Consider the following 23187-nt stretch of genomic DNA (forward strand, 5'->3'; position numbering starts at 1 on the left):
TGCTGTTATATGCATTAATTACTCTTTTACGGTAAATCATTTAAACTAACCTATGCTGGCTTACAAGACAAGTGATCAACACAGGGACCAAGGGCTGAAAGCGCCGTACACACAGCACCAATATTTAGGATTGTCCCCCTTTCTATAGACACAAACGTGTGTCACAATAGCTAAAGATGCTATAAATGCAGGTCTACACATGGTGACTTAAATTTTTTTCTGCCTACACATTCAGTAGTTCCACCAGAGTAAAAAACAAATACTAAAATGTATTTGCATTTGACACATTATGTTTCAGATGATCAGTGTGTCCTCATTTTGTAGGTGAAGACACGTCAGACACGTCATCTGGGCGTCTGTGCTGAGTCACTGATATTCTACCTTCATTGCAGTAAAAGAAATAGTAAAAAATGGTCACTGTCACTGACCAAGAATATGTTTTAAATATTGACTCTAGCCGTGCATGTTGTGGCAGGAAGTGATAAAGATGCTTTCTGTTGGCGGCAGCTGCTGTTTTTGCAGATTTGTTGAGCTCAGTGATGTCCAGAAGTAGCTTCTAAAACTCCTTTAGCTTTTAATGAATGAATGGAGATCTCAATCTAATTGGTCACTATGCTAACACAGCAGTTATAACATCACATATTCACCTCCCTTTTGATAAGAAATCTAAGCTTCGCAGTGGTTCGTTTATCACTCAGACAGGATGGACCGAGGCCATGAATCTGAACCTAATGGAAATACAGTAGATAAAAATCTGTGCACCAAAAGCACATACACGTTTAAAAATCTTCATGCTTACTTAAAACTTCACAATATGTCACATCTCATTCATTCACAATACTGGGCTGCAGATCGAACAAAGGTGCAAAAAAAAAAAAAAAAAAGGAATCATCACAATAAGCAAAACAAACTGACGTCTTCATCGAGCTCTGCTCCCAGTCTCAAAGAGCCACATGTACATTTGAACAGGAAATGATTGGGTTTTGTTTAAACATTACGTTGGTCCAAGTGTATGGAGCTCTACATTAAGTTAATTGTACATAATATCAGGGATCACTGATATCACATGTTGTCGGATTGAGCCATAGAGCCAAATGCAGCACAGGAAGTTTAAGAGTTTAAGAGCAGGATCAACATTAGAACTGTTCCTTGTGTCAATGATTCCTTGTGCCTTAATACATCTCAAAGGCACTGGACCTCATCCAGTGAAACAGACAAGGAGTGGATAAAAGCATAAAGCACAAACGTATCAACATGTTCTGTTCCTTGAGGCTGAGAGGTATTTTGGATCTTAAGGATTATGGTGCACACCATGCTCTTTCCATGCAGAGTAATCCTTTGTTATGGTATTGACACTATTGCACAGTCACATGTATCACTCTTCAATAACAATTTTTTACAAAAAAAAAAAAAACTTAAATACATTATTTCCTAGGTACAAAAAACATCTGTCTTGTTAGCTTGTGAAGTTATGTTTCCCTTGTGCACAAAAAAAAAAAAAAATCACAATTATAAAAAGCGCACAGAACAGAGGCTCAGTTCTTCCTGTGCTCCTATACAACATGATAACAACAAAACAATAACTGCATTAATAAACCACAATTTACCTATAAGGTGCCCAGCATTTTTAAAAAAAGGTCACCCACATAGTGACATTGAGTCCCTTTCTGTCACTACCTCTCTTTATATGAGCGTCTCGCCATTTGAGAACACAAGGACAGTGTGGGACTGTATCAAAGGGACCACTGTTCCCTTGGCTTGGCACTTGGCAAGTATACTGTAGTTACCAAGAGATGACTTCCAGCAGCCCCTCTAAAGAAGCAGGCTAGGCTGTTATTTTATCTAAAGAGCCTGCTTGTGATTGAACAAACAGTCTAATGACATATGAGGTACCTATGTGTAATGTTTATTTTTTTTGCAGCAAATGTTCATATCTGATTATACACGTTTCCTCCCTTGTCATGACCTCTGGAAAAAAAAAAAAGAATTCACATTAATCATGAAAATCACATTTGGCAAAAAACAAAAAGCAATATGTGGTGTGATGGTTTTTCCCTTTTCAGTGAAGGGTTCAAATGCAACTTGGCTAAACATTCTAGGGTACACAGCATTTAAGACGTTTTTCACAGTTCCTGCTTTGAACTAAACCTCTATTCGGCACCAGAGAATGCCAATCAAGCGCTTGGTTGTAGAAAAGCAGAGAAAAATCCTTTCATATGTATACCAGCTTTCACGCTTGCTCCCCCCCCCCGCCGTGTTTTTACTCTCCATCAAATTTTAGTCCTATTCAAGCTACTAGGTACCAGGACACCATTATCTGTCGCTTGTTTCTTCCATGTTGCAAGTCTTTTACTGTGTTTTATTATTCCCCCCGGTCCTCCACCTCCCCTCCTTCTGTCCTTTGGTGACAAAGGCTCAGAGGGGGGTTGGTCCAGCTGCCCCATATGTCCGTCAGATCCAGTAGTCAGCATACAAAAAAAAAAAAAAAAAGAAGAAGAACCCCATCCACCCCCACCCATCCCAACCTATACGCTCTAACCCCCACAATTTCAGAAATAAGCATTAGAGATATGGCAGATGTGGGAATGTATGATTGCTCCATGTTGTGTGCCTGTGTGTGTGCGTATGCTGGCATCTCCCATGATATATTCAGTCCGTGATGCTGTTGGTTTGGCTGGAGGACATTCTCATGATAATTAGGGATTAGCTCGGAGAGAGCCGCAGTGTGTGTGAACACTGATGCAGTGCTTCCTCAGAGGAAATATATCATGATGGCAACATCCTGCCCCTTCACAAACCAAATGCCATCGCTTCCTTCCTGTAAACCTGTGGATTTTAACTGCTTTATCTTCACTTGTCCAAAGAGCTCTAACTCTTTCCATTGCGAGGGGGACAATGTCCAACCCTCATGCGGAGTGTGCCGCTTTTGTGTAGGTGCCAAAGCTGGACAAACTCCTCAGGCATGGCATGGAACCATTTATAGGGCAGGATGTTGTCGTAGTAATGGTGGCTGACAGGCTGCTCATCCAAGTCGACTGAGAACGGCCAGAAGCCATAGGCTGTGACTTCCTCACACAGCCCCAGGGCTAAGCTGACCAGGAAGAGGCCTGTGGAAAGGCGCTTAGCATGCACACCACGGGCTTTCCAGAATTTGCCCACTGTCGCCAGGAATTCGGGGTTGGCAAAGAGCATGGTGAGGTTGGAGGAGGTGTCTGCCAGGGCGTAATATGCCCGCAGTGAGGGGTCAGTGCCAGGCTTCATGGAGAACGCTGGCATGTAAATGTAGCTGGAGCCGTACACCTTCATACTGTCCACGAAAGCTTTTCTTGACCACAGAAGGTTCTGAAATCTGAGTGATTAAGAGTGAAACAGGAAGGTTATTCACACTGTTGTTGTCTAATGACAAAGAGAGCACTTTTGGCCTTTTCAGGATCTGATGACTGGGGGATGGGGGGATGACTACTTCACCCTTTCCTGTCTGTCTCTAAAGGAAATCAGTGTTCTGTGTCAATCATTACAGATATACAAAAGAGACAAATGTACTTTTAAGTGCTATTTACTTTTTAAATATTCATAAAAGCCAACAATCAATATTACATCTCCTAGTGCTGTATTAACCATTAGCCTTTTCCATGTGCAGACATGTTCTGTGAGTTGTGAACATGTCCACACTAGTGATAAATATCCATTTAGTGGATTAGAGAGCTGTATGATTTTCCAAATTCATGTTCCATACCTTTTCTCTATGATGCTGGGGTTGGCTGTAACCAGGTGCGTTCTTGTTCCCACGTCCTCCACGTATTCCTTCGAAAGTGGTGGAAGGTTACACCTACGTGAACAAAACACACACGATCAACAGCCTTTCACATCTAAACACAAACATTTCCTGTCATGTGCTGTTGATTCGATATGAGAGATGCTTTGTTTTCATGTGTGATTGCATTGGAAACACAATGTATTATAATAAATATTTTATTATAAGCATTACAGCCTACATATATATACATATATATATGTGTTTACACATATTAGAGAGAAATACAAAGTGTCTCAGCTTCACTAATAACCCAGGGGATGCATGATGATATTAAATATTAATTTATGTTTAATTTTGACAGAAGATATAGATTTAGTACACTAAGAGAAAACTAATCACATCCTGCAGGCTGATTTGTAGTTTAACACATAGACAGGAAATGCAGGGCAGCTGAAGGCAATTCATTTTATTTTGTAATGGCTGGAAAATGATTGATGATACACTGCCGAGTTTCCTTCCTCAGTTTCCGATAACTTCCTACTTTAGTTCAGGCTCAGCCCTCTCAGTGACCGCTCTCTGATACCGACAGGCCACTATAAAGAGATGATGGAGCCTAAAATTGCTATGTCACAGTTTCTCACAGAGCAGCATGAATGAATAAAAGACATTCACAAACCAATAAACATATGCCATTGACAACTGGATTGGATGATCAGTCACTATGATTGGTATGACCTGAACGTAACCCAGAACTGTGCAGGAGAAATGATCTGCACTGAAGCGCAACACACTTTTCTATTTTTAAAAGCTGTGGCTTGAAGTTCTCTCTTCAGTTTGCTCTATGTTCATCTTTCTCCTTTATTTAAGTCTATGCATGTATCTTAGTAATTACATTTTGAAAATGGGGAAATCTCTTTATCTCATTTTCATTTTATGTAAATGATTCCTCCAAAATACCAAATTATCATACTATATATTTGTATCCACATTCTACGAGATGGTTTTATTCGACTTTATGCCTTTCTGCACATCTCCTCTTCCTTCCTCATCTTAGTCCTATTTGGCATACGCGCCTGTTTCCTCTCTTGCCCTCGCTGTGGCCCATTTTTCTGTCTCTGTCTTTGTCTCTCGGCCTCAGTCGACACCAGCTCTCATTAGCTAATGGTGTTTGGCTGATTTCTTGGGTGCAGCTGATTCACATTTGGAAAAGCAGTGAGGCAGACGTATTCATGCACATACTTATGCACTCAGGACCTACAATCCCTTGCTTCTCACCGCATGATAAAGTCGGCCTGGTCGATGTCCTTTCCACATTTGCTGTGTCGAAGGATGCCACTGTTGCCCACCACCGCACACTTCTTCAGGGGCAGGTGCAGAGGGTTGTCCTGAGCAGAAGACCACATGCAGCTTTCAACATAAACACTGACACAAGCAGACAACAAATTAGGCCACTTGCATACTTTATATGCACAAAAAAAACATTAATTTAGTCTAATTTTAGATCCTGAAATGGAGGCAGGTGCATACAGATCAGGACCTCAGCCTACTGCTCATTTCCCCTCGAAGCCTTGTGAGTTGAGGGACAATTTCAGCCATTAATCCTTTACTTTTTAAATTACTAATTACACTATAATGCTATATCAACAAATATCAACTCAGGTTTTTTTTTTCTTTCAGAACTGCAGAAATAGACTAGAGTCTGGTGCAGTATCGTACGGTGGCGCTGCTTGTGAATCAGTGCCCTGTCATCATCTAAATTAAGTGTCTTGTGCAGACACAAGCTTGTTGAAGTTGCAAAGGACACTGAAATACCATGCTTCATGAGGCCTAGGCCAAAAATGTTCTCTCTCTTTGCCTTGGCAGCATTTAAGTCAGGGGCATGGATTAAGTGAGACAGCAGAAACAACTCTGCTCATTATTTCCCTCGGAGACCACAGACTCACAGACACACAGACACACACACCTCCCCTTGCCTCAGGGTCTCTTTTGACCGTGACAGGGAGTAGAGACAGAGAACAATACCCTGCTAGCAGCACTTCAAGCAGCAAACGGGGAACTAGTAAGTTGGGCTTACACATGAGAGAGGAAAACTTTCAGCCACCACTTTTCTGGTTAGTTACTAAATTAAATCTTTTAGCCACTATGTTGGCTGTTGTTACAGATTCTGCTTGGCTGTGTTTACTAAGGTAAAGAGCTCCATCAAAGATAAAGAAGTTTGTCATTTGTCATTTTTTTGATCAAAAATTAAAGAAAAAAAAAAAAAAAAAAAAAAAAATTATCATGATATAAAATCTTAACAATGTTACAAAAACAGCAAATCTCACATTTGAATGTATGTGTTGTCCAGAGATAGATTAGAAACAAACAGTAGTATTTTGGAAACTATTTACAGATTCTTATGAGCGATTGTCTGTTGAATACACTCTTAAAGCACAACAGGAACAAGAGGAGAACATCAGAAAATACCATAGGAATTGTACCGTACAGTCCAGTGAGCACTATAGACGCTCTGTTTGAGCCTTTGAGCGAACCAGCAATTAACAGTCAAAGCCCTAATTGGCACATTCCCTGGCAGATGCCAAGAGACTGTTGCTGCTGCCAGCTTGGCGCAGTGTGGCTGGTTCTGTGTTCAGACCTGCAATCACAGCACTGGTAGTTGAGAAGACGTATTTATGCATGTCAGTCAGTCCAGTATCGTCCGTCCCACCTAAGTACCAGTTATCTCACTCCTGGAAAACACATTTAATGTAACTGGCCACTATATAAGCCACGTGTTGAAGCTTGTAGAGGAAGTACAGTCATAATACTGGAAATAGTTCGTGTCAGAGTCAGATGAAAAGTCACACAAGTACAAAGTTGTACAATTCAGTAGGTACTCCCCAAATCTCTGGGTAGAAGGATGTGAGTCAGACACAGAGACAAATAACTAACAGACACACAGTGTTAGTCACAACACAGATTACTCCCACAGTCATGTCTGCACATTATTTCACTTCATGTCCAGTTAAAGATTTTAGTGGATATATCATAAAAGGGATGAAAGAGAAGCCTCAAATCATTTAGTTTCCTACCATTCCCTCTTCACGCTCGCCTTTATTTTTTGAATTTATTCAGCCTCACCTCCCCCATCCTTCATGAATGAACATGCAAAGCTCACGCCTGCAAATTAGGGTCAGATATTCATCACATTGAGCAACCAGGATATTAGACTGCAGATCTGTGGCACTGGGAATAGGGATCCAATCTTGATTATTAGCGAGACGTGTCGTCCCTGGACACAAAAACCACGGCAACGGCACTTGCACCACAGTTTCTCATTTTGTGCTGTTTCCAGGCACGGAGACATATAAACACCCTCATCCAGATGCGCACACACACCCACACATGGGCATGGAGCCATGTAAAAATAGCCCAGCAGCTCTTATCTGCGTACAAGTACATCTGTACAGTGGCATAAGTACACGGAGGTCAATGACCAGGAAGAAAAAGAAAAACCACAACAGGTAAATACAGCTACGGCAAACGCTGGTGAGTTAGAGCAAAAGTGAAATGTGCATATTATGTAGATGAAAACATGAAAATGAAAGAAGTTGACAGCTCTGCTTGCACTTTACTGATAGCTTGCAGCACCTTGAAAGCGTCTTATCTAATAGCCCGCTCTTTAGAGCAGGCCTGTATGCTCCACTGCCCCCTCCCTGCCTCCATTAGGGGTCAATAAAGATCCATATTAAAACCCCAGTCCTCAGGACAGTGTCGTATTGCGTTGAGTAGGAGAAAAATCGTTTTTCATCAGCTAGTCTCAGTTACTTTTCAGGAGCACAGCTGCCTCTCTTAAAGTCATGTATCTTGCGGTGGGGATTGCCAGTACCCTTCAACCCAAACACAGAGCAACAGATTACACAGATTATGTGGTGCCGCTTTGAAACAGGTTTACACTCCGTCCTACCTGCACAAACAGTGGGTAGGTCTCGTTGTTGACAGTGTGCGAGTGGTAAAACTCGCCATCGTACCACAGGACCTTGCCCATGGGTGAGTTCTCCTTGGTCACTGCGAACATCCTCCGCGGATCGCAGCAGTCCGTCAGCAACTTCCTGTGCAGAGGAAATGTGGACAAAAATAAGTCTAATGATGTCTGGATGATTTCACACAAACTGGGTTTCAACACTGCAGCTGGGATTCTAGAGAGAAACCGAGTATAATGAGAACATATTGTCCTAGAGACGCCTGAACAAAGCACCACTTTGAAAGGTCACACTGGAGGAAGTGATCAAATATTTTAGGTTATTTGTGCTTTGAATGAATGAAATGTTGGGAACTGTAGCTTCAGCTGTTAATTCCCAAGAATCCATTTGACAGAACCCCACCATACTCAAAGTCCTACAACAAGAAAAAAACACCAGGACACGAACTCTAGAGAGCATCACATCCCTCAGTGGTCCACGGGGGTGTCAGCTGTGATTATCCTTTACCTCAGGAGAATTGAAGATTTAAATCAATACAGAGTAACTAACGAGTTGGGTTTATCCAGTTTGCCATTACAATCTGCGCTGGGAAATATCTGTGAAGATAGATTCAAACCAGGCTTTAGGAGCATTAGACCTCTGACCTTTTGCACAAGATTGAATTCTTTCCTACAATATTATTAACTTATATTATTTCCCATAATAAATCCATTGCACTTTGATAATTATGGCACTATGCTCAAACACTCAGGGACGCCAGATACAGACAAAGGAGGTCACAGGCCCTAATGATCCTCCCCACCCCCTACTGAGATTTGTTTCCTAGTATAAGTTAGTAAAGATTTGAATAATAATGACTCATCTTAATGTTTAAAATAAAAAGGAGGTGCAGCAGCATGAATAAAAGATTATTTCCTTTTAGTGGGAGACCCCCAGGAGCCCACATCAACAGCAGCAGGCCCCAACAGTGGGTAAACCAATGCACAAAATCTGGGCCCTGACACGAACCTGTACCAATCGATGCCCGTCTGGTTCTTGTGCCACACGTCCCCCTGCCTCAGCACCTCTTCCACTATGTCTTTATCCCGGGGGAGTCTGTAGACGGGGAAAACGTAAAACCAGCAGAGCACCAGCACGCACAGAGCGGCCCACACAGACAGCTTGCCCCGGTAGCATCGTGTCAACATCTTTCCCACTCTTGTGTCTTGCTCGGCTCAGAACAACCGGTGTTTGCACATCGAAACCTGTGCAGCGAAGGGAAACGTCAGGCTCGGCTCAAGGCTGCACGGATCCGTCTCATGAACGGAGCAGCAAGGTAGCCTCGGGCATCGGTCAGCGGATCCGGGGCTCTGTAGGTCAGGATGTGGTGGAGGAGCGTCTATCCCTGCAGCAGCGGCGGCGGTGGCTCGGATGCGGGCTTGTGGTGCAGCGTGTCGGGCTCTGCGGGGATTCGTGTCCTCGGTGCATCACCACCATCAACGCAGCCTGCGGATTGTGAGGAATCATGCGGGCTCCGTCCCCATCCGGTGTCCCGCTGCATCCCAGTCCGACAGGGGTGTATGTGTGCCCCCGATCCGGACTACCTTCGTCCCCTTTCTCCTGCCCTCCTATGCCCTCCTCGGGCCTCCGCTGTCCTCGTCCTGCTGCAAGGTCTGCGGTGCAAGTGAACCGCACCAGTCCAATTGAGGTTCCCTCCACCTCCCCCCGTGTCTGTCAACACCCCCTCCACCCAGACAAAGTGCCTCTTGTGTTGCTGGAGCCGCTAAACTGAACTGCTGAAAGCGGAGTGAGCCATTTCAAAATAAAAGCACGCACGACTCAAATTCATTCAGTGTGTGGAGACATTTCTATTTGTGCTTTGGCTTCTAAATAGTTAAAGTTATTTGTTTCAATTAAAGATATTATAGGCTCACTATGATTAATCACCAATTATGCACAACAGTGATTTGTGCCCCCACGATTGTGCTTTCCTGTCATCTATATATCATCTTCTTATTTAAGAGCCATTTACTGGCCTATTATTTACAATTAGCCAAAGACTAATTTGACTATTAGAATGAGTTTCTGCTAGATAGCTACAATAAAACCTTATGAAACCTTCTTCTGAATTAGCCTATTCAAGCCAATATAATTTACTTTACTTTGTTTCATATTCCTCATTTATTCCTGTGTATTACAGAGCAGAGCACACATTTAAAATAGATTTGTAATGTTCATATTTTCAAACAATATACTTCAGTTTTGCAACTGTTACACTATATACTGTATAGCATTTGTGGGGTTCCTGATAAATCAATCACTAGTCATGCATAGTTTTGTATTCATGGTTTCATGTAATTAGGACTGTATAACTGGCAGCCTACATAGGTAATCAAATCACTATTTTAAATTAAGTCAATGTGCTCCACACCCTTTCTACCTTGGTCATTGTAAACCCACTCTGTGTTGAAATCATTTGGAAACATGGGTATTATTTTGAAAGTCAACCTCAAATTCCTGTTTGTGTTCCCTGTGACTTGACAGAAGCTGTGGTCTGAGGTGTATGGAGCTGTGGCCCTCTACTGGACCAAGACTTTTCTCAGTGCAGCCTTAGATGATTGATGGAGCTGCTGCTGCCTTTGACAGCCACAGGACCACGCCCCAACTCCTCTCTGAAGCCACTTTATCACCCCCTTTTCATCATATTCTACTAATTTATTTTCTATAAATCAAAGCAACACACTTACACTCTGCCTACAATATTGAATTATTTTCTATTCTATTCTGATTTCCCCACACAGTGACAACAACAGCAGCTTCTAAACAAAAGTAAAGGTCTGCTGACCTCCTGTGGACACTCAGTGTGGCTCTTATGTTAATCATCTAATCTAATCAGCGTCTCATCATGGAGGACAATGGTTTGGGTTGAAGACTTGCTGGTTTTTATTACTAGTTCTTCAATAAAAATGCACAATGTACACATAAATATTATACTAAATATATAAATAGATATAATGATAAATCAACAAGTAATTTAAAGTAAACCAGAGTTTGTGCAAGATTTCTGCAAAATTCTGTCCAAAAACTGCGAAAGAAAAGAAAACTTAAATTATATTTGTGCAAAAACAGATTTACAGGCATGCAAACACAGCTCACTGTAAACACCTTTAACCAAGAAATAAGAATGATCCAATAGTTAAATATAGTTAAATACCCCCCTTCCTTTTTGTTTGGATATTGCTCAGATATCCAGGTCAATAAAATGCCTGGTAGCTGAGTACTGGACTACTTAGAGAGCCTGCTGCACCCTGTTGGGGATCTTGGAGGGCGGTGTCAAGGTTAGACGACAGGCAGACGGATACCATGGCGAGCCACTTGGCTAAAGTCATGTGTCAGCTGCTCTTTGTGCCTCCATATCCAAACAAAGGCGACACTATGGAGTCCTGGAGAAGATCCAAAAAGCATGAGGAGAGGGGCTGGAACTATCCTTATCTTGTTTACACCTTCATGCAACATGTTCTGGGTAAATGTGAACGTACATGGTTGTTGTACATATTCGTCAACCCAGTGATAGACTGGCGACCTGTCTGCGGTGGACCCTTCCTCTTCCCCAGTGACAGCTCCAGAGATTGGCTCCAGCACCATTGCAATGTTTCTCAGAAAAAGCAGTTAAGGTAATAGATAAATGTTCTGGGCATAGGCAAAGTATCATTTATTAGATTTTAGAAATAAACTATTAAATTCTTTTTAGAGGGAATAATTACTGTACATTAGCACCCTATAATATAAGGTATGCTATATTGCACAGCACAGTTCAACATGAGTTTAATTGTTTTGACCACATAAGGAGAACTATGTGGTGACACATCGAGCTGTCACCTACCTATTTCTGACAGTAAAGATACCAAGGCCCTTCTATTTTTTCTTTTTCATATTTATGTATCTGTGTGGAGTGAGAAGGGAGTTGGGTTGCATCAGAAATAGCACCCCCACCTGCTGAGGATCACTGATGAGAAAAAATGACAGAACATTTGTTGTGCCTTGCGTCTTCCTCCTCTTATTTCCACCTACTGCTCACTGAGTTATTGTCTCTTTAGCCTCTGCCTCTGTCCCACCTCTGCTGTATTAGTGGCACAAACCAACACTGTGTTCATGTTCAACATGGTTTCTGAAAATCTACAGAGCTCTATTGTACAAAGCAATAAACTAAATCTGGTTTTAAAAGAACAAACCTGTTAGAAGGATGAATAAGTTGCTGTTTGGGTTTCATGGAAGTTGTTGACAGTTGTTGAGAAAAATAGAGAAAAAACATCATCTGCCCAATTCTTTAATATGCTAATCCTGCAAATCTCATCCGTTTCTACTCCAGTTTTTAATCTCTGAGACGAAAGGTTCCATATAGACTCCTTTGCTTTTTTATGTGACTGTTGTGAAGACATCCATGGAGCTAATGCTCGGTCTACCAAACGCATCTTAGCCCTTGCATCAGCTTTACTCCAGTTTAAGCCAGTGGAAGGAAGAGAAACTTGATGCTTAGGGGGTTAAGTGATTTGTAAGAAGTGTAGAAACTGAAGCCGAGCTGAGCATCAGTCAAGCCAAAGAACGGCTGGCAAACACAAAAACATACACTTAAATATGTCAACAGAAGGATGTTAAGTTGGTGAGGTCATTGAGACAGGTCTTTAATAGATAAAGTAATGATTAATTTAAAAAATTGAACTCTTTCAGTAGGAAAAACACTTTTGTCATTGTTTTCTCATCAGGCTGTATACTGACTTATGAAAAAACAAATCTGAGATTTGGTCGTTGGAAGAACAAGACTGCCAGCACTCTCATATTGTTGTGCATATTTGTCCGATGTAGCTTGTTTGTCTTTAGTAAATCCTAGACAGCAGATGAAAATGAACTTCTTGGCTAATTCTGGCCCATTTAAAGTTATCTCCCTGTCAAATACAGTAATGTACAGTAAAGAGTGCAGGATAGCAACATCTGCAAATAAATAAGATGATCTAAACAGGATATTTCTAGAGGTTCAGTCACTGCAGCAGAGCACAGCGATGCTACAGTAAACAGACAAGAATCAAATCTGCTTCTAATCTCTTTCACTTCTTGGAGGTCTGTTTCACGTCTTCTTAACAAGACTGTTGAGTCTCGGACTTTTTTGAAGCGCATCCTGCTCCAAAGGAAGTTTGAATTCTCCTGCAGGCCTTTGCCAAAGCTTATCTCCTGTCATCATTGTGATGTCATTTTGGCTTTGCTTCTATCTCACTATTGTCTCTTTTCTCCTCAGTTTAAGTGAGTGTTCTCCTTCTTCCTTCCTTCCTTCACAGTATCTGCACTGTCAGAGCTGACACAACCTCCTATATGTCCTCCTTTGTTATCCTGAGGTGCCACATAACCACACCAGCAAGTATTTATCAAATGTCAAAGGAGCTAATTTCACTTATTTAACCTCGACAGTGCCACTCAACACTTTTAACTTGTGTGTGTGGTAAATCACAGTGCTATTGACGTCCCGTAGCAGCAACAGTCACCACATGTCTGCCATACAGAGACAGATATATGACCCACATGTGATAAATATTTGTACACGATGACCTGTGACACCAAATGACACAAAAACACACATAAAAAAAACAGGAAATAAATATAAATTGTAAAATCTTATTGTGACATATAGCTTAACTCTGTTGGGCTTTGTCTAAGGAAATATAATGTATAATAATGTCAGTTGGTTTATGTTTCACAGCAACACAATAATGAATTATGTTTATTAACATTTAACCAAGATAAACTTTTCCAATCCTTGACAAAAGTGTTTATAGTGTTTGTAATGATATTTTCCAACAGCTTCCTTCAATACATGACATACCATGACGTTATATTACGCAACAATCAAGACAGCACCGTTAAATTCTTAAGCTCCTGATTTATTATTACACTTCCCTGGTGTTGTCACAGTGTTAGGGGAGGTGATATTTCATGCCAACACATTCTTGGGAACAGAAGTTATATCTGCTGTCCACTCGCTGCCCCCCTCACATAAAAAGCCCATTGTCTCCAGTAGTGGCTGTCTGACTCGCTGCACCTCAGCAGACCCCATTAGAAGGTGAAACAATTGAGACTATCTCCTTCTTTCCTTGTAAGTAGAATTTATTCTGGTTCAGTTAAATGTATTATAGATGCGTTTATCCAGATACTTTCAATAAAACTAGCATTTTGTTATAAGGTTTCAGAAAAATGATTAACTGTTATTATAATACAAGCTCTGTTGATATATTTCTGTGTGTAACTCTACATCTGTATCTGTCTAGAAGACGTATATGATGTATAACTAGGTTACTATGTGTTGGTGTTAAGATATAGATGCTGCAGCTTTTAACAGATGGTACTCATACTGCTAAAACTGTCAGATGATGATGAATTTAGTGGAGGGAAATTATCTTATCACAGCTTTCACTGCTTTGACGAGTCAAATTACATTATGTCGTTTAGTTGGGGGGGATATTACCCCTAAAGTGTACTAATACCTTGGTTTCTCTCATCTGTATGTAGTGAGGTGAGGTAAGAATCTGCTATCCTCTGCCTCTGAATACTGTCAACGTGTATATATCTACATTCTCCTCTTAAATACATGATAAACTGTATTTCTCTTACTCATCTAATTATGTTTTATGCTACAGCTTCATGACCCTCATTTGTACATGCTTGCTGTTTCAGGAGCCTGACAGACCCACAGTGATGAATCCCAAAGGGGATAAGGTGAGCCAACTATGTTCCACTGTGTTAATCCTCCATGCATGGTGAGGGGTCACAGTGTCCTTATGCTCATGGCAAAGATCTGGCACTTGTAATCTATCAGACTTGCTGTCAGCATCCTTGAGAGCTTTCCCCTTGACTTCATCCTAATAATAACTTATTATCTTTTCACGTGTGGCTGTTTTTCCAAACATATATCAATGATCATGTACTGTACATCCTGGGAGGATAAGCACGGACATCTCATGAGTTATTTATGGAAAGGTGCCTTTAGGAAAGCTCAGGATGATCACTTGTTGTTGTACTGTTTATAAATTAACTGAAAAATGTTGATGAAACTAAATTTTCTCAATGATACTATATTACAAACTGTACTTGTGTTGACAAAAATTTTGTTTCTGCAGCCGAAGTCGAAGATTTCGGCTTCTCGCAAGCTCTCGCTGAAGGTAAGTAGTTGATATGAGTGGTTCCAAAAGTGGATGACTTACAATTATTAACTATAAAAAACTGAATGATAATGTTCAGGTCCATTTGGTAATTGCAGCTCTACTGTATCATCACTTTAAATTGCAAAAACTAGCTACTTTAAGATTAGCTAGTCCTGGAAACTACAATATTATTCAATATATAAAATATTAAAAGGAACTTTTCATGACCAGATTGGTTCTGTTTGCATTTCCTCCCCATGATTTGAGTGATTTCGTTTTGTCCAATAAGATGCTTCTCCTCACAAGAGCTTGTGAGGATTTGGAGCGAGAGCGTCAGGAGAGGGAGGAAGAGAAGGTGCGTTATCTAGGAGAGAAGCTGCCCCCTTTGCAGCTGTCTGGATTGTCACTACAGGAGCTACAAGTAAGAACCATGAACAGAAATTTCCAGAATGACAGCAGGAAATGTATGAGAATATTTAGGTAAAGTTATAAAAGCACCTTTTCTCTTAGACTCTATGCAAGCAGCTCCATGCCAAAATTGATGTTGTGGATGAGGAGCGATATGACTGTGAATCCAAAGTGAGCAAGCACAACAAAGATGTAAGTCTCCCTGAACATCTTCCTGCACACTTCCTCAATAACCTGAATGAACATCGGCTCCTTGAAATGTATTTATTGCACCATATTTATACGTTTAACAAAGGTAACAACTCATATATTTTAGATTCATGAGCTGAAGCTGAAGGTACAAGATCTTGGAGGCAAGTTCAAAAAGCCTGCTCTGAGGAAAGTCAGGGTGTCAGCAGATGAGATGATGAGAGCTCTCCTGGGCTCCAAACACAAAGGCTCGATGGATCTCAGAGCTAACCTCAAGTCTGTGAAGAAGGAGGACGTCAAACAGGACAAGGTAACTGATTCAGGAGAACTCTGGTTCTCTGCATTTCTTGATGTGCAGGAAGGTTGGCTAGTCTGTAACGCAATTATTAAAATCAGGAATGAGACTAGTTTAAATACTGATGTTTCATTTTTGTTGTTGATTCCAGGTGCTTACTAATGAAGTGGGTGACTGGCGTAAGAACGTGGAGGCCATGTCAGGCATGGAGGGACGCAAGAAGATGTTTGATACAGGCGGTGCAGCACAGTGAGATGCCGCCAAACGATGACGCACTGATCAAGCACGAGCAATTAGAAGCAGGGAAAAGGAAGCTGTGTAGACAGAGATGCAGGTTAATGATCTGAAGGCTTACAGACTTGACAAAAGCATGTATAACCCCAGTACATCAGCTGTGCTTTGATATGCTTGATTTTGTGTGCAATGACATGAAGCAAAAAAGGATTTTTTTTATTTATTACCAAAGATCATTTGTTTTCTTAAGGTATGTCTGAACAACCAACAAGAGTGGATATGAATAAATGGATATTGTTTCAGTCTTTGCTGTTCCACGTCTGTACTTGACTTTATCGTGTTTCATTGTATTGGCACGGGTCGATTTATATGTAGCATGTAAGAGGGTGGAAAGCAGCTTAGCTGATGATGATGATGATTCAAATTTTTATTTTATCTTTATGGATATTATTTTGTATGTGAAGTACAAAAGATAAAGACCTATCTAAATAAAAAGATTCAAAATCTTACTGTTAAAGTTCAGATTCAATATTTGGAATGAGCAAGGAATATGCTGATTCAAGTACACTCTAATTTAATGATGTATACTGTATTTTATATAATGATAACAATGTAATGCTAAAACCCAAGTCAGGGTTTTGGCCATTAATAGTATTATGTTTGCCTGTTTTTCCCAAACTTAATCATGTACATATAGTGAGTAAAGTAAAGTTATTTAGGGATTTGATTGTTCATATTTAAATATGTTTGATGGTAGAAGTAAACCACTGGTCGGCATCAGAGTAGATGGTGAAACTTGGGTCGAGTATTTTTAGCAACAATGTCCTCCATTACTCCCAGCCTTGGAAAGCAAAACATGTGCTGGTATTGTTATCCTAAACGTTGCATACACTCATGCTATGTCCTTCTGTGTGTCTGTGTGTGTCACCGAGTTGACTGGCTGTTGTCCACACAGACATTGTTACTAGATTTATGATTGTAACACTAAAAATAGCCTCAGGATCATCGAATATCCAGTGTTTAAACATACATACACACATCCATCGAGCATGACAGATGATGTGTGAATTACAAATGATGCAGAGTTAGACCTCTCAGCTTAGTTTGTCCTAATAATCTGCACTTGCGGTGTCAAATACGTGTATTTAGTCTTGTTGACATTTGTGTACACTGAAAAGCTGATATATAACCTCTTGGCAACAGCTTGATAAGTCACTCAGGCTTAGCTGATAATGAAAAGCAGCCCAGGACTCGAGACACCCTGTGTTCCTATAAATGGACACAGATGAGAGCGACCTTCAAATATAACAATTTTTCCAGATGTGATATCAAGAGTGTGTTCTTGTCACCACCAGATGAAGGTGGCTGTTAAAAGCAAAAGGTCATGGCTTGCATTAGACTTGCTGAGATGACACAAGCATGGAGTGATGTGCCAAAAACAACCCATGGGATTCAGCACGAAGCGGTCACACTGTGCTTCACTGTTAGTGCCACTGGGAGGCAGTGTGCAGCTGCATTAAAATATGATGAACAGAAGCGTAGAACAATGATGTCAAGTGTTATTATGTGAACACAGTGTGTAGGTTGTGCTCTTTTGCAGATCTTAGTTATCTGAACTTTGCCTAACACCTTCTCAGATCCATGATGTGATTTTAAGTTATATTAAAGTGACTTGATTGAACAAAAATGTCCATATCACTATGTAGTCTTTGGATCCTCATTGTTTTAGGAGAAAACATTCCCACAAAGTGCAAGACGGAAGAAGAAGTGAAACCTGACAATAAATAATTACCACTGTGCCAGTGCCAGTTCATTTCACTCGTGAAATAACCCAAAGGAAAAGAAAAATGTGATTTAGTCTGGAAAGAAAACACTGAAGCAATGTTTGCCGTGTGCATGAGAGCAGCCTGATGAGAAAGTGTGATTGATGACATCTTTACCATAAAGCACAAACAGTGTATTTATTACTGCAGGAACTGCGGGGGGTGGGGGATTTGATATTGGAATGTACGATACCTGACAGTAACAGAGGGTGGTCTGGTGATTGCAAAGCCTTCACTTACAGTGGAAGCTCTAGGCTCAATTCCTTAGCAAGCAAGCAAGCAAGCAGTCATGTGTCTAGTGACAAATGGCAGGACATGAATGATGCTGGTCGTTTTGGTATTTTGTGGGTATGAAAGGTAATTTTTTAAATATGTCATCATAAGTGAAGTTGCAGGGTGAAACTTTAGACTTGTTGCTGACATTTTACTTTTAAAAGTCAGAACTAGTCAGAGTCATGCTAAAAACAAATGTTGCTGCAGCAATATTTACGAACGGACACATGAAACTTAACCTCTAATTTGCAACACTTGAGGCAGAGAAGGATCAGCTATGGGACTTTTCTAGAAACAGATCAATAAATAGGCAAACAGATGATTTGGAGCGAGGCCAACGATAAAAAAAAAAACAGTAAAGGCCAGTAAAAAAACACCAACAGTACTGTTAGGTGTCACAAGATGGCAGTCTGAAATGACAACAGAGCTAGAAGATTGAAATAAAGGGGATCCGTCACGTAAAATGGGCCAAAATAGAGAAAGGAACAAACACAGGGGGAAAAAGAAAGAAAATCAGAATTAAATGAGAGAACATGCAGAGAACCAACTGATCCAAGTGGGACAGGAAATATATCTGGGTCTATATTAGTTACATATACAATATATATACATATATATATATAATTAATTTCAGGCTATTTATATTAATTTAATCTCATACTGGTTTTCCTTACAAACCTTTCTGTTCCCATAACTGTCAACCTGAACAACAAATCTCTTTGTCTCTTTTCCAACAGCTCAGCTTGGTTATTTAATCCGACAGTGTCTTTCCCACCAAGAAGATGGATCCTGTAGAAAACACAACAAACCTTGAACTTAATTTTCTGCCTAATAATTAAAGACCTGCTGTTTCTGCAGTAGTTATGGGAATGAAACTTTGCTATTGTCAATCTAAAAACGACCTCCATTCACTTGCACAGAATAGAGATGGGATTAGGAGTGTTGAATTGAAGCGTATACTGGTTTACCTTTGCCTTGCAGCACAAGAAAAAGTATCACAAACACTTTGCGTTCTGAGATGTCAAGGGAGAGATTTATCCATTTACTTCCCCCTGTTGACACCCCCCTGTTGGTTTGCGGCTGCAAACTGAGAATCTTCTTGTGACAAGCTCATTTTTGTGACCTCTGGGCTCGCGCTGCACTAACTAGCGACTGTGTGTGTGTTTACAGCTTTCTGTGTTGATGTGACAAATAAGCAGCTTGAGGCAAATCCTGTTTCTTTTCAGAATTAGTCTATATTTGGAGGTAATGACACAAAAAACAGGAGCTTTAAAAAATATTAGACTGCTGGATTCAAGGATTTAAACACAGAAGAAACACATACTAATGCACACACACACAGATACACACACACACACACACACACACACACACACACACACACACCATGCTCCCCTCAGTCAAACAGTGTTAATTGGATTCAGAGTGAGGGGTGAATCTTTTCAACCTCAATGAAACATTCACAGGCAGCAGGCAGAAATGACTGGAAACAAAATGATGGAGACATACATTTGTTATTCACTGCTAATCCTTGTGACCCAGCTGAAAGGTTCAGGGTGATCTTCACCTCACTTGAACTCAACTTACGAGTTTCCTAATGAGCTAAAGTCTTTTCATTTTTTCCTTTATAGCTGAACTTTCTGTAAAGTATGAAGGAAAATGGCCTAAAGACAATCTGAATTTAGTTTAGCATAGATCTAGTATTGAGAAAGGTGTGTTTTGCTGCTTTACAGGTCCACAAAACTGGACTTAATTAAGCAAATGTAAGACAATATATGATAATTAGAGTTAGTAAAACCATCTTGTGACAAACTAATTGTCAGAGTCTATAAGAAAAATCACTTCAGTAGAAAATCACGTAATGTTGAAGGGAATTACAATAAGGTTGAAGTGAAGCAGCCAAATTCAAAACAGGCCGATGTTGCCTCAAAGTCAAAGTGTCCAAGTTGAGACTTTTGTCTAGAATTACAAGAACAAGGGGACAATAAAAAACGTAAGTCCACAGTTTAAAGCTCTGTGTTTTTCGCTAACTCAGTAGAACTATCTGGTTCTTTAGCTGCTTGGTAACATGGCATGAAGTGGCAGTGGCAGAAAATGAGGACATTAGTGAGAGTGACTCTAAAATAGCAATTCAGAGGGTTGTAAAACCAAAACAAGAAGCTATAAGATGCAAAAGTGCCCAAAAAGGCCGAAGGTCAAATCAGTTCCCTGGTGATTTGTTAATATACACATACTCATTTGAACTATTGTTAAAATACTGATTTGTACAACTTTAAAATGAACCAAGCCCACATCTACAATAGGTGGCCCTTACTCCTGTCTCATTATTGATCTTCCCTGAGCCAAGAGAAGGTGAGAAGGGTTGATGGATATTGGTTTTGTGCACTAAGGAGCCCAGAGGTCGGCACGATGCACCCATTAATGATTCTTCTTGCTTTATCTAGATGGAAGGGCTACAATCAAATATGAAGCATGTGTGTTCAACTTAAGTGTTTAACTTGCTTTTATTCGCTTTAGTTTAGTTTTACTGTATCTGTAATGTATATTTTAATTTTGTAAAGTGGAATCACTACATGACACAGAGGAAAAAAACTTGCTCAGCTGATCCTACATTGCCTCAAGTCTCCCCGGAGCAACTGTGTGAGCAGCCTGTCTCCATAAATTAATAGTGATTCGGGAATTTACCACAATGAAAGATGTTGGTAGAGTGCAACCAAGCCACCAAGCTACTTTGTGGCAGCAGCACCAACATTATGCAGTCTTAAAGAGGCCTTTGGTTTTCATTTTTGTAAAGTTAATTGCATTTGGTACAAAAAGGTGACACTTATGACACAGCTGGCTCTGGTTATATAAAATATTTAGACATTTTTAGATGTAGTTTCTTATTCACAATCCACATCTTAGTGGTATTAAAGCTTAAAACTCTGTTACTGATCTGCTTCGCTTTTATCTCCATCTTCTCGTCTGTGTAGAGATACTAGGAAAAATCAATAAAGAATAATGGCTTTTACCTGACTCACCTCAACAGTGTACTTCATGGAAAGAGTGCAGTACTTTATGCTTTCAGCATTGTCACTTGCTCTCGTGGGTTTAAACGTGGTTTAAGCATTGGTTTAAAGTTAGTTTAGAAACCTTTAAGGAATCAGTTTAAGGTTATTTTTATCCACTCTGTTGTTGTGGCTCTAGGAATTAAATTGTGTTATAGCTTATAGATTAGGTGAGTCCAATATTTGAACAACTAATAAATGTCTAAACCAAAATCTGAGAAAAAAAAATCTAATACAGACAAAGTAGGTAGATTAAAGGGTGAAATGAAAAGGCAGGCAGAGGTCAGGAACAGGCAGGAAGTAAACACAAGGCAAACAAGACCAAGAAGAAAAATCCAAAAACAGACAGGGCAATTTGGCAGAACATTGTAAAAGACAATGTGGCAGAGAACCCATGGACGTGGATCTGAATATATATATATATACTGTGGAGTTAATGAGTGAATGTGGAACAGGTGCTCAGGTGGGTGTGGCGAATCATGTGACTGAGAAGGTGGGAGGGGCTGGGGTTACTCCAGGCAGGTGTGGTAGGAAGTAAAATAACAGAACAGCTAGTGAGAGTAAATGAACTGTGACAGTTCCCCTCAAGATGAACTGTGATCACTTTGATGATCTGATGTTTTAAAGCTGCATCAACAAGTCAAAAGCTGGTTTGCCACATTAGTCTTTGTCCAAATATAGAACTCGCTTCAGTAAAGCAGATTTCAAGCACTCAGTCTTGTTTACAACATAAAGATAATCTTAGCAGCCAAACTTTGATAATGTTATTTGTGTTAGAAAACAAAAATAAACTTTAAATGTTATCACAGGTAGAGCTACAGTAGATGAAGTGCTGTTCTTACCAGATGCTCGTAGTGTCGGTGACTTATCTCAACTGGCTCCACCGCAGTGTCTCTAATGAGGGTTTACGCTGCAGCTAATTAGTCTCTACCTGACATTGATTGCATTATCGTGTCATCTGCTCTTTGCATCTCTTGATGACATTAATGTGCCCTAGTCCCTGGACATTGTTTTCATTCCTTCACCCTTTATATCTGGTTCTTTCATTCTCACACACCTTGACTTTGTCATTGTTTTTTCTTTTTTTTAAAAAATAGGATAGTGATGACACAAGACATCCATAATCAATGAGCACATAATAGCTGTCATATTTTGAGTGAAGTCTGAAGCAAGGAACATGCTACTATTATATTAATATGTACTGTTATATGTACTCATAAAAAGGCTAAAGAACAGCTGGAGCTGAACAGTGGGAAATCACGCTAAACAATGTCGTGATAGAATTAATAAAAATACCAACTTTTTATATGTAGGTGCTGAGAGCCATGGCTACTCAAAACAAAGGCACCAATCCTTGTTTGTTCCAGACGCGACTTTCTGTTCCTCCGAATGTTACTTTGGGTTCTCAAGTGCAGTCAGTCTGCGTCTGTTCGTCTCTGCATCAAACACCACCCAACAATGAGAGCGAGAGAATACAGCTGGTCTACTTTCAACTTAGCAAGAAACCCGAGAAACAACCGCACTCTGGGGAGTAAGCCTATATTGATATAACACAGTTCTGAAATTAAAAGTTCTTGAGGAGGAAGTCAGGCAGCACTTTAACGCTGCCAACCAACTTTCAAACTTCTCTCTTTCAGGAGTGAGTGATGGAAATTTGATAATCACTGATCTCTCTAAGGTTGTAGAGTTTTTAAAAGTGATAAAAGTTTTTATTTAGGTTTGTGTGCTTTTTAAAATAGCACATAAAGTTTTGGGATGCAGGCTAACTTGACAAGTCATATCACATTTTGAGCCTCGTGCCATCATTTCAAATTGGAGGTGCGTGACCCTCCAACTCCTCTCGCAGGTAATTGCTGTTAAAGATGGGTTGCACATCTTCTGGCAGAGAGTCCATAATAAGCGAGGATGGACCTTGCAGATGTCACCCAAGCAGTAAAGTCACTGCTAGAACCATTTCCACTTTTACAATCCTGCTGCAAAACTCATTTTTGGCTCTGTCCAGTTGGTCGGGTGCAGGAGCCATTTTTCACTTC

At 40.4% G+C, this 23187-nt stretch overlaps 2 protein-coding genes across 3 annotated transcripts; one reads left to right on the forward strand and one right to left on the reverse strand.

The window, feature by feature from the left end:
• Window positions 1-2462: 2462 nt before the first annotated feature.
• st8sia1 (ST8 alpha-N-acetyl-neuraminide alpha-2,8-sialyltransferase 1) lies at window positions 2463-9353 on the reverse strand. Its single transcript, XM_026361058.1, has 5 exons — window positions 8728-9353; window positions 7704-7848; window positions 5033-5142; window positions 3737-3829; window positions 2463-3349 (listed from the first exon to the last, which is right to left on the reverse strand). The coding sequence occupies exons 1-5, from the start codon at window positions 8904-8906 to the stop codon at window positions 2869-2871; spliced, it is 1008 nt and encodes a 335-aa protein (XP_026216843.1). The 5' UTR covers window positions 8907-9353; the 3' UTR covers window positions 2463-2868.
• A 4380-nt stretch (window positions 9354-13733) lies between these two features.
• On the forward strand, window positions 13734-16316 carry LOC113162975 (troponin I, slow skeletal muscle-like). 2 transcript variants are annotated; one of them, XM_026361260.1, is made up of 7 exons: window positions 13734-13840; window positions 14419-14460; window positions 14862-14903; window positions 15175-15306; window positions 15396-15485; window positions 15610-15792; window positions 15929-16316. In XM_026361260.1, exons 2-7 carry the CDS (start codon window positions 14440-14442, stop codon window positions 16028-16030), a joined length of 570 nt encoding a protein of 189 aa, XP_026217045.1. In that variant the 5' UTR covers window positions 13734-13840; window positions 14419-14439; the 3' UTR covers window positions 16031-16316. The 2 variants fall into 2 exon arrangements, with proteins under 2 accessions (XP_026217045.1, XP_026217046.1); XM_026361261.1 differs by having other exon boundaries at window positions 13789-13807.
• Window positions 16317-23187: the final 6871 nt, after the last annotated feature.

The sequence above is a fragment of the Anabas testudineus genome, chromosome 23, assembly GCF_900324465.2.
Source record: "Anabas testudineus chromosome 23, fAnaTes1.2, whole genome shotgun sequence".
Taxonomy (NCBI): Eukaryota; Metazoa; Chordata; class Actinopteri; order Anabantiformes; family Anabantidae; genus Anabas; species Anabas testudineus.

What these genes read in the sequence shown, in the direction of transcription:
- st8sia1 (XM_026361058.1), bottom strand. Translation starts at nt 8,906, where the DNA reads ATGTTGACACGATGCTACCGGGGCAAGCTGTCTGTGTGGGCCGCTCTG. An exon ending in ACGGGCATCGATTGGTACAG is followed by an intron (nt 7,849 to 8,727) that starts GTTCGTGTCAGG and finishes TCCTCTGCACAG; the next exon opens with GAAGTTGCTGACGGACTGCT. An exon ending in CCCAGCATCATAGAGAAAAG is followed by an intron (nt 3,350 to 3,736) that starts GTATGGAACATG and finishes TTAATCACTCAG; the next exon opens with ATTTCAGAACCTTCTGTGGT.
- LOC113162975 (XM_026361260.1), top strand. Translation starts at nt 14,440, where the DNA reads ATGAATCCCAAAGGGGATAAG. An exon ending in CTCGCAAGCTCTCGCTGAAG is followed by an intron (nt 14,904 to 15,174) that starts GTAAGTAGTTGA and finishes TTGTCCAATAAG; the next exon opens with ATGCTTCTCCTCACAAGAGC. An exon ending in TGAGCAAGCACAACAAAGAT is followed by an intron (nt 15,486 to 15,609) that starts GTAAGTCTCCCT and finishes CATATATTTTAG; the next exon opens with ATTCATGAGCTGAAGCTGAA.